Source organism: Schistocerca cancellata, chromosome 9 (assembly GCF_023864275.1).
Source record: "Schistocerca cancellata isolate TAMUIC-IGC-003103 chromosome 9, iqSchCanc2.1, whole genome shotgun sequence".
Taxonomy (NCBI): domain Eukaryota; kingdom Metazoa; phylum Arthropoda; class Insecta; order Orthoptera; family Acrididae; genus Schistocerca; species Schistocerca cancellata.
In genome coordinates, this window is record NC_064634.1 from 39,869,736 (window position 1) to 39,882,443 (window position 12,708).

General features: G+C 44.0%; 1 protein-coding gene across 2 annotated transcripts in view; it reads left to right on the top strand.

The window, feature by feature from the left end:
* LOC126101138 (uncharacterized) overlaps positions 1–12,708 on the top strand; it is a 101,384-nt gene that overhangs the window by 28,856 nt on the left and 59,820 nt on the right. For both annotated transcript variants that reach the window (XM_049911819.1, XM_049911820.1), the window contains exon 2: positions 10,048–10,209. In XM_049911819.1, the coding sequence (XP_049767776.1) occupies positions 10,048–10,209 (162 nt within the window). The remainder of the gene's footprint in view (positions 1–10,047; positions 10,210–12,708) is intronic.

Sequence of the window (12,708 nt, forward strand, 5' to 3'; positions counted from 1 at the left end):
CGGAACTGCATCGAACGCCTTCCGGAAGTCAAGGAAATGGTATCTAACTGGGAGCCTGTATCTAATATTTTCTGGGTCTCATGAACAAATAAAGCGAGTTGGGTCTCACACGATCGCTGTTTCCGGAATCCATGTTGTTTCCTACAGAGTAGATTCTGGGTTTTGAGAAATGACATGGTACGCGATCAAAAAACATGTTCTAAAATTCTACAACAGATCGATGTCAGAGATATAGGTCTATAGTTTTGCGCATCTGCTCGACGACCCTCCCTTGCTTTCAGGTCGAGACAATGGGCCGGCCACTCCGTTTCTAGAATGTTACTGTCCACAGACCGTTGACTCACAAATGTTACATTATGACAACGTGCAGCGTCGTGGACGATCTCCAGAGGCCAGTAGATTGTCTACATGAGATACGTAAACATCAAAATTGTAATATTTCTTACAAAAAGATTGTTATTATATACTTTAAAGGAAAGGCCATGAACGTTCCAAAATAGTGCTAAATGTGCATGCTTTAGAACAAATTTCGTATTTTAACTCCAAAGGTTGTGACGTAAGCTACGTTCAAAATAACATTAAGAAAAATTGAATAATTATGATGTTATGTGAGGGACAAGGGGCAGAATGCTATGAAACGTAGTTTGGAAAGAACTGGAAACAAAATTGGATGCAGTAACGAGTGCACCTGTTTTGACTGCTCTGAGTCCCGGGAAACACGAAAGCAAGGCGAAACGCGTGTAACAGGCCACGTATGAGAGCGTGAGGGATCAGACTGAAGACATCAGAACTTGGTTAGGAATTCATTCATTTAACAAATTAATGAAACAAAATGGAGGAAAACAACTATAACATAAAAAAAGCAAGATCCCTTTTTTGTCTACCGAGGCCTGTGTCATAAGTCACACATGATGTTTATATTCATGTATGGAGATTACATACTACTTGTTTCTTGTGTGGAACAGGTATCTCGTTATACAGTCCATAACACTCACTGCTCACGACTTTAGAGCAACGCAATGTGATAAATATGATCGCATTATCCATATATGTATACTGTTTTATTCTGTCAGTTTCTATTACACATGACGACTGATTATTCTGGGATAATTTGGATCATTGTACCCTGCTCATAAAAACTATGATGCCATATGGCAGTTGTACACTAATCAATGTATTGGGCGATGATCTGAAGGTGGCTTGTTGATAAGACGAAACTAGTAATCAAGCAACATTAATTTTAGATCTAGACAATCAAGGGTTTTTTCTGAATGCACGGCCTTACCTCATTAACGTTCACTGTTTATCAATAAGCCTCATGGGACCAGAAGTTCAAATGGTTCGAATGGCTCTGAGCACTATGGGACTTAACATCTGAGGTCATCAGTCCCCTGGTACCAGAAATATGCAATGCTTTAGCACAAGGACTAAAGGATTTCATAACGAGAGAATACAGTTTCTATTTCATTTTTCACACCACTGTTTACACTATCAACTCCTGCTTCAGGTACTTCAAACTCACACCATGTATTTGAAGAGCCATTTGCGCTACGTTGCTCTTTGTATGTGGTATAGTTACGAAGCCTTCGGAATTTCTTGTACGCTTCATCAAAGATTGATTTTTGAGTTCTTCCACCCTAGTTTCCCAACTATTTTTTCAGACTGTGATCCTTGTATGCATGAACTTTCGACGTCCCTTAGCTCTGGTGGTAGATGTATCGCATTTATAAAATTCGCAGTTCTCTCGTTTGTCTACTTTTCCATTGCTGTTCAGAACAAGCTCATGACAAAAAACAACTGTAAAACATGTGACTATATGTACGTGCAGGAACTTTCGAGCAAAAGTGGAACGATATTATTTTCGTTGAGACACGTGACCGACAAAGATAGATCTTGGCCTGCGTTACAAAATATTCTCCACACTTGGTGGACAGCACTGGCAACCCCACGGCATCTAACTGCAACAGAGTGCAATATCAGCAAATTTTTCCAGCCGTCCATGTGACGTTATTTATTATATGGCTGCCAGTTTCGGTGTTTCAGTGCATCATCTCCAGACCTTAACTGACGCTGTGGTATTTAACTCCAATCGTATACACGAGTCATCAGTGGCCAACATCTATGAACTGGTTTTCGCAGACTACCTGTAACAACGATGCCGTGTCTCAAACCATCAATTACCCCTCACCATCAGAAAAGGACTGGAGGTGGTGCACTGAAACAACGAAAGTGGCAGCCATGTAATAAATAACCTCACAAATCGGCTGTGGGTGTTTCATTTCTATACATAAGTGAACGGCCGAAGTCCCTCAGACCTCCATTCAGAAGGATAGACATGCAAATGCCGCAAAATTCCGTGTCTTGCAGCCACACTGCAGCAATGTAGACGGTAATGCTAATGCCGCTAAAAATTGCCGTAAAATATGGCCCCCCCAAACGCACCTTAACGTACAGATGGCTTCAATTTTTTGCAAGATGTGGCGAGTACTGCTCTCTAGTACCTCAGTTAAGAGAAGCCGAACATTCTTAGCCCTTTACGATCGTCCGGTGTTCGGTTTGTCTCCAAGGGAACAAGTTTAATCAAATTTTGCGAGATGGGTTGTCTGCCTGTGTGGCGTTTGTTGAAATCCACTCGTAGTTACCAGGACGATCTCCATGGGTTTAGGCTACGCTAACGACATCAGCTTTCAAGACACCTGTAAGGAAGAAACATCAATCAGAACACGAGAATGTCTGAAGCTATGTTCGAACGAAGACTACCAGTTTTCCTCGTGTAACCTAATTCTCTGTAAGTCCGATATGTCGCGTGTCCCCCTTCGATTTGAAAATCACGAGTAGCATCGAAGATGGCCGCTTCCAAAATGGCCATGTTGATATCACAGCCTCCCATCTCATACTGCTTGACTTTTCATATCTCTTTATCTACCTGTTTTTTTGTTATGTAATGGTGGTTCCACAGCTGTTGGGCACCATATACCTATTGTTCACATGCAGACGGTTGTCTCGGTATCAATCTGAACACGCTGTTCTAGTCATGTGTAATGCGGTCGCTCGCCTTTTGTACGAAGAGGCAAACCGAGGGTGTTTCAAAAGAATGTACGTATTTCGAACGCACATTTTTATTAACGTGTCAGAAGAACCACTATGAAGTTTGGGACACATATTTACGAATCTTTCAAGTTTAGATTACAGATATTCAATATGTTCTTCATCAGCGACACGAACAATACAACATCGACACTCGAATTCATGCCGTACTCGTGTAAGCACTCATGTTAAGGCAGCATGGTTCCTGTTCTTCAACTCTTCTAGGTTCTGTGGTAGTGTTGGTGCATAAACGTACTTCTTAATGAAATCCCACAGGAAGAAGTCACAAGTGCGTCAAATCCCGTGACCTTGAAGGCCAGCTGGAAAATGTTTTCGCAGCTGTTTGAGGCCAATCCAACGGCCTGATACAATTTCATTCAGATATTCACACACTTGCCGACTCAAGTGGCTGGGTGCCCCGTCTTGTTGAAAAATGAAGTTGTCCTCCTTCAGGCTCGGGAACAACCGGTTTTATAACTTAGCAAGATACTGCTAACCGTTACACGTGTTTCCGTCAAAGAAGAATGGGCCGTAAGCATGTGAGTAGGATATCGCACGAAATTTTGGTGTACATGTTAAGTGTGTGCATGTTGGTTCTGTGGGCCCTAAATTCGTACACTGTGTTCTTTTACTTTGCCACTAAGGTGAAAAAGCGCCCCATCAGTGAACACAATGTGTTGTGCGTGTGTGTTATCATTGTCTACATCTGCATACAAACTCCGCAGGCTACCTACAGTGCGTGGCGGAGGGTACCCTGCACCGCTACTAGTCATCTCCTTTCCTATTTTACTTGCAAATAGAGCAAGGGCAAAACAACTGTCTATACGCTTCCGTGTAAACTCTGATTTCACGTCTCCTATCTTCGTGGTCCTTAAATAAATTGTATGTTGGCGGCAGTATAACCGTTCTGCAGTCAGCTTCAAATGACAGTTCTCTAAATTTTGTCAGTAACGTTTCGCGGAAAGAACATCGTCTTTCTTCCAAGGGTCAAAATGGTTCAAAAGGCTCTGAGCAGTATGGGACTTAACATCTGAGGTCATCAGTCCCCTAGAACTTAGAACTACTTAAATCTAACTAACCTAAGGACATCACAAACATCCATGCCCGAGGCAGGATTCGAACCTGCGACCGTAGTGGTCACGCGGTTCCAGACTGAAGCGCCTAGAACCGCTCGGCCACCCCGGCCGGCTTTCCTCCAAGGATTCCCATCTGATTTCCCGCAGCATCACTGTAACAGCTGTTTGTTGTTCGAACATACTGGTAACAAATCAAGCAGCTCAAGAATAGGTCGCATTAGCGTCTTATATGCGCTCTGATTTACAGATGAACAACACTTTCCCAACCTTCTCCCCATAAACAGTAATTACCATTCGCCCTCCCTATCAGAATCTTCACATGCTCGTTCCATTTGAGATCGCTTTACAACGCTACGCCCAATTATTTAAACGACGTGACTATGTGAAGCAGAACAATACAAATGCTATATCCGAACACTATGGGTTTGATTTTCCCATGCATCGGCACTGACTTACACTTTTCTATATTTGGAATTAGGTGTCATTCATCAAACCAACTAAAAATGTTGTCTGAGTCATCTTGTACCCTGCTACAGTCACCCAATTCCGACACCTTATCGTATACCGCCGCACTTTCACCTAATAGCTGCAGATTCCTGCCCAACCTATCCCCTAGACCATTGACGTATATAGAAAATAATAGCAGTGCTGTACTACAAAACTGTCTACAGCATTCTGAAGTGCGTCAGAAAATGCCACAAATTTGAGTTTGTCGTGATGACGTCAAGGCTTTAACAGCTGCAACCTGTGCGGCTTCATAACCAACCGACGTCTCTAAACACCCCTAATTGTTGTTGCAGGCAGCTGTAACTCCCCATTGGTATGACAAGTTGTTTTAGTTGGACTACGTTGGAAAGCGGTTTTGATTTGGTCTGACATTTTCGTCGGAAATGTGGGAAGGACTTTTCCCTTTACATACACATCCTGTGTCTTCAAATTGTCGATACTATCTGCGAATGTTCCATTCATTCCGAGGATCAGTTTGATACCTCAACCTCGAATGCCTTTGCACTGTAATCACGTAAAGCACGGAATTACACTATGCTGCTGAGTAGCCGTTTCGCAGCACGTGACGGTATTCAAGTAAACGGGAGACAACCGACATCTACCGGCAAGGAGTATAAGCTAAAAATGTATTCGTTCCACAAATACCCGAGCCGTCGCGCAGTGACAAATTTGAGAACAAAATACATTTTAATATGTATATTGATGGTATATTAAGAGCATATATCGTTCTTGAAACGCTCTGTATTTAACAAATTTATTCGTATTTTCCGAATGTTTTGGGCATTAGCTGCAACTGATATGAAGGTGTTATCTACTGATGACAAATGAAAATTTGCGACCCCGGATTTCCCACTTTATATGAGAGGCGTTCAGTAAGTACTGCTACACTACCTTTTCTCGGAAAATTTCGGTTGAAAAAATTCCCAATTTTTAGTGAAATGCTCCCGCTGCAGACCCTATAGTTTCACGACGTTCCGATGGGTGGTGACGCTATATTATTCTATTTTATCGCTTGCACCTTTGTCCCTCATTTTGCTCGAGTTTGGCGTGGTTAAATCGGATTTGGCATGTTAATGTGAAGGGGTGGCCAGATGCCCTTCCTGCCACCACCCCGTACCCCCAGGATGGAATCAGAGTACGCCATCTGTCTGCGTCTAGTGTAAATCATGGAAAAGTGCGGATGTGTTTCAAATGTCTGCGAGTCGTGTAAATGAGGCGGGACGTGGTGACCAGCCCGGTATTCACCTAGAGGGATGTGGAAAACCGACTAAAAACCACATCCAGGCTGGCCGGCCCACCGGCCCTCGTCGTTAATCCGCCGGGCGGATTCAATCCGGGGCCGGGGTGCCTACCAGAGTCCAGGAAGCAGCTCATTAGCGCTCTCGGCTAACCTGGCGGGTGTGGTGACGCTATGCATGGCCCACAAAATGGCGTCCGTAACGGAGGTGAGTTCCTAGCAGAGAGCTCTCATTGAGATTACTTTGGCGGGAAGCCAGAGCATCGCAGGCATTCATATGCACTTGCAGAATGTCTGTGGGAACCTGGATGTCAACAAAAGCACGGTGAGTCGTTGGGTGAGGCGACTATGATTATCGCGACAAGGTAGCGAAAATCTGTCCGATCTCCCACGTGCCGGTCGGCCGCACACACCTGTAATATTGGAACGTCCGGACACTCTCATTCCAGATGACTGACGGGTCACAGTGAAAAACATCGCTCCTCAACTGGGCGTCTCAGTTGGCAGTGATGATACGCTAGTCCACCTGTTGGGGTACACATAGGTGTGTGTTCCCTGGCTTCTTCGCCGCTTAACGTAAGACCGTAAAGAGCAATATTAAGGACCATCTGCGTGGAACTGGTTGCGCTTTACGAGTCTGATCGCGCGACTTTTTTGTCGAACATCGTTACGCTCGATGAAATATGGATTCATCACTTCGAGCCGGAAACAAAATGGCAATCCCTGGACTTGCGGCACGCCCCCTCTCTTACTAAGAAAAAGTTCGAAGCCGTACCCTCAGCCGATAAAGTCATGCTCAGGGTCTTCTTGAAGGGGTTATTCTGTTTCATGTGTTCCCTCACGATGCAACGATCAACTCTGAAGGGCACTGTGCTACCCGCAGGAAGTTGAAGAAACGACTTCCGCTTGTTCTCCGCCACTGAAATGCAAATGAACTTCTCCTTCCCAATGACAACGCGAGACCGCACACAAGTCTGCGGACCGTAGTGGAGCTCATGAAACTTATTTGGTTTATTATTCCTCAACCACCCTACAGCTCAGATCTCACACATTCTGACTTCCATCTGTCTGGCTCAATGAAGAATGCACGTGGAAGCAGCAAGCGCATGATGGGGAAGCTACTGATGCAGCAAGGCGATGGCGACAGGTGTCGACCAGTAGAGCGGTACAAAGTGGGCGTACATGTCATCCCAGCAAGGTGGCATAAGGCAGCCAAATTGAACGGAGGGAATGTTGAAAAACAGGGTTTTCTAGCCAAAAGAACGGGGAATAATATAGTGATTTGGAATCGTGAATAAGACCAACCTGTTTTCAGTAACACATTATTGGATGCCCATCGTACATCTACATCTACATGGATACTCTGCAAATCAGATTTAAGTGCCTGGCAGTGGGTTCATCGAACCACCTTCACAATTCTCTACTATTCCAATCTCGTATAGCGCGCGGAATGAACGAACACCTATATCTTTCCATACGAGCTCTGATTTTTCTTATTTTATCGCGGTGATTGTTTCTCCCTATATAGGTCGGTGTCAACAAAATATTTTCGCATTCGGAGGAGAAAGTTGGTGATTGGAATTTGGTGAGAAGATTCCGTCGCAACGAAAAACGCCTTTCTTTTCATGATTTCCAGACCAAATCAAGTATCATTTCTATGACATTCTCTCCCATATTTCGCGAAAATACAAAACGTGCTTTGAACTTTCTCGATGTACTCCGTCAGTCCTATCTGGTAAGGATCCCACACCGCGCAGCATTATTCTAAAAGAGGACGGGCAAGCGTAGTGTAGGCAGTCTCCTTAGTAGGTCTGTTACATTTTCTAAGTGTCCTGACAATACAACGCAGCCTTTGGTTAGCCTTCCCCACAACATTTTCTATGTGTTCCTTCAAATTTAAGTTGTTCGTAATGGTAATACCTAGGTATTTAGTTGAATTTACGGCTTTTAAATTAGACTGATTTATCGTGTAACCGAAGTTTAACGGGTTCCTTTTAGCACTCATGTGGATGCCCTCACACTTTTCGTTATGTAGGGTCATCTGCCACTTTTCTCACCATTCAGATATTTTTTCTAAATCGTTTTTCAGTTTGTTTTGATCTTGTGATGACTTTATTAGTCGATAAACGACAGCGTCATCTGAAAACAACCTAAGACGGCTGCTCAGATTGTCTCCCAAATCGTTTATCTATATAAAAGGGCCTATAACACTACCTTGGGGAACGCCAGAAATCACTTCTGTTTTACTCTATGACTTTCTGTCAATTACTACGAACTGTGACCACTCTGACACGAAATCGCAAATCCAGTCACATAACTGAGACGATATTACATAAGCACGCAATTTCACTACGAGCCGCTTGTGTGGTAAAGTGTCAAAAGCCGTCCGGAAATTCAGGAATACGGAATCGATCTGAAATCAGTTGTCAATAGCACTCAGCACTTTATGTGAATAAAGAGCAGGTTGTGTTTCACAGGAACGATGTTTTCTAAACCCATGTTGACTGTGTGCCTATAGACCGTTTCTTTCGAAGTAATTCATAATGTTCGAGCACAGTATATGTTCTAAAATCCTGCTGCATATCGACGTTAACGATATGGGCCTGTAATTTAGTGGATTACTCCTACTACCTTTCTTGAATATTGGTGTGACCTGTGCAACTTTCCAGTCTTTGGGTAAGGATCATTCGTCGAGAGAACGGTTGTATATGATTGTTAAGTATGGAGCTAATGCATCAGCATACTCCGAAAGGAACCTAATTGGTATACAGTCTGGAGCAGAAGACTTGCTTTTATTAAGTGATTTGAGTTGCTTCACTACTCCGAGGATAGTTACTTCTACATTACTAATGTTGGCAGCTGTTCTCAATTCGAATTCCGGAATATTTACTTCGTCTTCTTTTGTGAAGGCATTTCGGAAGGCTGTATGCAGTAACTCTGATTTGGCAGCACTGTCTTCGATGGTATCTCCATTGCTATCACTCAGAGAAGCCATTGATTGGTTCTTGGCGCTAACATGCCCTCACATACGACCAGAATCTCTTTGGATTTTCTGCCAGGTTTCGAGACAAAGTTTCGTTGTGGAAACTGTTATAGGCGTCTCGCACTAAACTCCGCGCTAAATTTCGAGCTTCTGTAAAGGATCGCCAATCTCGGTGGTTTTGCTTCTGTTTAAATTTGGCATGTTTAATTCGTTGTTTCTGCAACAGTGCTGTAACCCGTTTTGTGTACCACCGAGGATCAGCTCCGTCGTTTGCTAATTTATTTGGTATAAATCTCTCAATTGCTGCCGATACTATTTCTTGGAATTTAAGCCACATCCAGTACTTGTTTCCTGAAAGACGCAGCGAGTCAGTAACGGCGTGAAATGCTCAGCGTTTGATCACTTACGTGAAGGAGTCTTCTACAAGGCTATTACAAATGATTGAAGCGATTTCATAAATTCACTGTAGCTCCATTCATTGACATATGGTCACGACACACTACAGATACGTAGAAAAACTCATAAAGTTTTGTTCGGCTGAAGCCGCACTTCAGGTTTCTGCCGCCAGAGCGCTCGAGAGCGCAGTGAGACAAAATGGCGACAGGAGCCGAGACAGCGTATGTCGTGCTTGAAATGCACTCACATCAGTCAGTCATAACAGTGCAACGACACTTCAGGACGAAGTTCAACAAAGATCCACCAACTGCTAATTCCATTCGGCGATGTTGTGCGCAGTTTAAAGCTTCTGGATGCCTCTGTAAGGGGAAATCAATGGGTCGGCCTGCAGTGAGCGAAGAAACGGTTGAACGCGTGCGGGCAAGTTTCAGGCATAGTGATGTGAAAGAGTCAGTGTTTAAACCTCCTCTACCAAGAAACGTGCCAGAACTGCGAGCTCACATCAACAATGCTTTCGAACTCATTGATGGGGACATGCTGCGCCGAGTGTGGGAGGAACTCGATTATCGGCTTGATGTCTGCCGAATCACTAAAGGGGCACATATCGAACATTTGTGAACGCCTAAAAAAACTTTTTGAGTTTTTGTATGTGTGTGTAAAGCATTGTGAAAATATCTCAAATAATAAAGTTATTGTAGAGCTGTGAAATCGCTTCAATCATTTGTAATAACCCTGTACAGTAAGGTTTGTCTGCCCTGCAGGTATCCGCCACCTTGTGCGTCCTAGCCACGTGGTCGTTGTGCGCATGCGCCCCGGCCGGTGACGTGGGGGCGGCCGCCACGACCACAGAGGACGACGGGCTGTACAAGGCGCCGCCGCCCGGCGAGGACGGGGCCTACCTCCCAGAGCTCGACGAACAGCAGGTACTCCGACACTGGCAGTAGCAGCCTCATACTATTGAGGAAACGTTAGCGACAGCCCCTGACAATTGCACGAGCCCCGCCCATTTACCCCCCGCCACACCAACCAAGAGTGCGTCAATATGATCTTTGGTAGTCCTCGTCGGTGTCGTGTTTTTGTTCGTCGTTTTCTGTTTTACCGCGGTTGTTCATACTAGCAGTGTTGTGCTGTTAGTACTTGTTAGCAGTTTGTGTAATACTGTCAAAATGAAACATAGATATGCACTCTCAATAAAGTTATCATACACAAGGTATCTAATCTTGACTGTTGTGGCCAACTGCTGTCAAAACTGATTTCTAACAGACATTACAGTGTGATAAGATGTGTTGTGATGTGTTGGCAGAAGGGCCAACACCGTGTTGCTAGAGGAGGCCGAAATGCACGCGTTTAAGCTCACGCAGACTGGCGTGAGGTCTGGAACAATTAAAGGAGTTGAGTCTAATAAATAATGTACGAAGCTCGTGTATACTTAACTTTAATCCATAATTGGAGAACATCGCTCTTGTTTATACATTATATAATCTCAATATAAACTGGTCATGGCGCCTTGCTAGGTCGTAGCAAATGACGTAGCTGAAGGCTATGCTAACTATCGTCTCGGCAAATGAGAGCGTATTTGTCAGTGTAGCTTCGCTAACAAAGTCGGCTGTACAACTGGGGCGAGTGCTAGGATCTCTCTGTAGACCTGCCGTGTGGCGGCGCTCGGTCTGCAATCACTGACAGTGGCGACACGCGGGTCCGACGTATACTAGCGGACCGCGGCCGATTTAAAGGCTACCACCTAGCAAGTGTGGTGTCTGGCGGTGACACCACATGTTGGAATGACACTGACGAAATTATGTACAAATGTTTAACAATAGGCAGCTCTACAGCTCTCAAACACTGAAGAAGAACTCAAAGTAATCTCGTGTCTGCTATAAGCAAGCAGTCATAAGAGCTCACAAGTAAAAATTCACCCATTACACAGGTAAATATTAATGAAGAATGTCACTGTATAAATAACTGACTGCTTGTATCTCGAATTTCTACGTTATCCCACTCTTACATTCTTTAGTCTTAACGACGCAATCAGAAACAAACCAAGACATCGACTTTGCCTTGTTTATGCACAACATTGACTTTACACAATCGAGATAATGGACAGCATCCTTGGCGATACTACCAATTAATATTTTCCAATAGAATTTCTAACACTACGCGATGTGACGGAAATTTGCGCTCACTGCAGTTAACAAATATCGAATTCTTTTATATAGTGGAGATGAAAGCTCATGAAATAAAAAAGACAGTGTGGATACCATTTTTATTTTTCGTTCTTATTGATGATTTTTCAACTCGCATATTCAATGAACATATTTCTAATTCTTTTCACAATGGTACCGGAAAAACTGTATTTCGTACTAACTACTGATTTTCTCCCTTGTTATGGCTAGCATATCTGTGATACGAACAACTTTGATGTTGGAACATGCGGCAGACCATGCGCGGAGCTTAGGATATGGATCGGTGTGGAGGGGGTGATTGGGCGGGACTTGTGCACCGTCCGGGGCTGTCGCTAACGTTAAGTTACTATTGTCCTCAGCTTTTAGTCTGCTCTGCTACAGTGGTCAAGATTAAGGGCCCCCTGCCTGAAAGTAGTTGAAAATGTACAAAGTTACTTAATAATAGAAAGTTTCAATTAATCTTACCATTCAATTCAAAATCTGTACAATATTGCGTTCCACTTGCGTATTAAAAGTCCGCAGCTCGTGGTCGTGCGGTAGCGTTCTCGCTTCCCACGCCTGGGTTCCCGGGTTCGATTCCCGGCGGAGTCAGGGATTTTCTCTGCCTCGTGATGACTGGGTGTTGTGTGATGTCCTTAGGTTAGTTAAGTTTAAGTAGTTCTAAGTTCTAGGGGACTGATGACCATAGATGTTAAGTCCCATAGTGCTCAGAGCCATTTGAACCATTTTTTTGCATATTAATGGTGTAATACAGGGTGGCGCACGAAATATGTTACCAATTGTTTCTTTCACAATTTACGACGCACATTAGATATCCCGCTGGGGTCTCTACAGCAGTACCAGCAGAGCTTGGAAAAACAAATGAGTTACAAAATGACGCGTAATTCACGATACTGCCGCTAGGAGACTAGTAAGCAGCAATGGCTGACAATGAAAGACTGACGACACAGCAATGATCGGCAATTGTGTTACTTTTTCATGGAACGAAAAGCCTTGTTGTGACTCAGAGGCGTTTTCGACAACGCTTTAACACATGATGGGTCCCTTGCAAGAAGACCATCCACAGGTTGTACGATAAATTTGTACAGGAAGGAACAGTATTGGAAGTGAAGCGACCTCAGCCTAAGCCTGTTTGTTCGCCGGAGAATATTGAAGCGGTACGAGTTGCTGCACAGAGAAGTCCCGGGAAATCGTGTAGAAAGGCAGCAGTGCAACTGGGAATATCCAGGCGATCCGTTC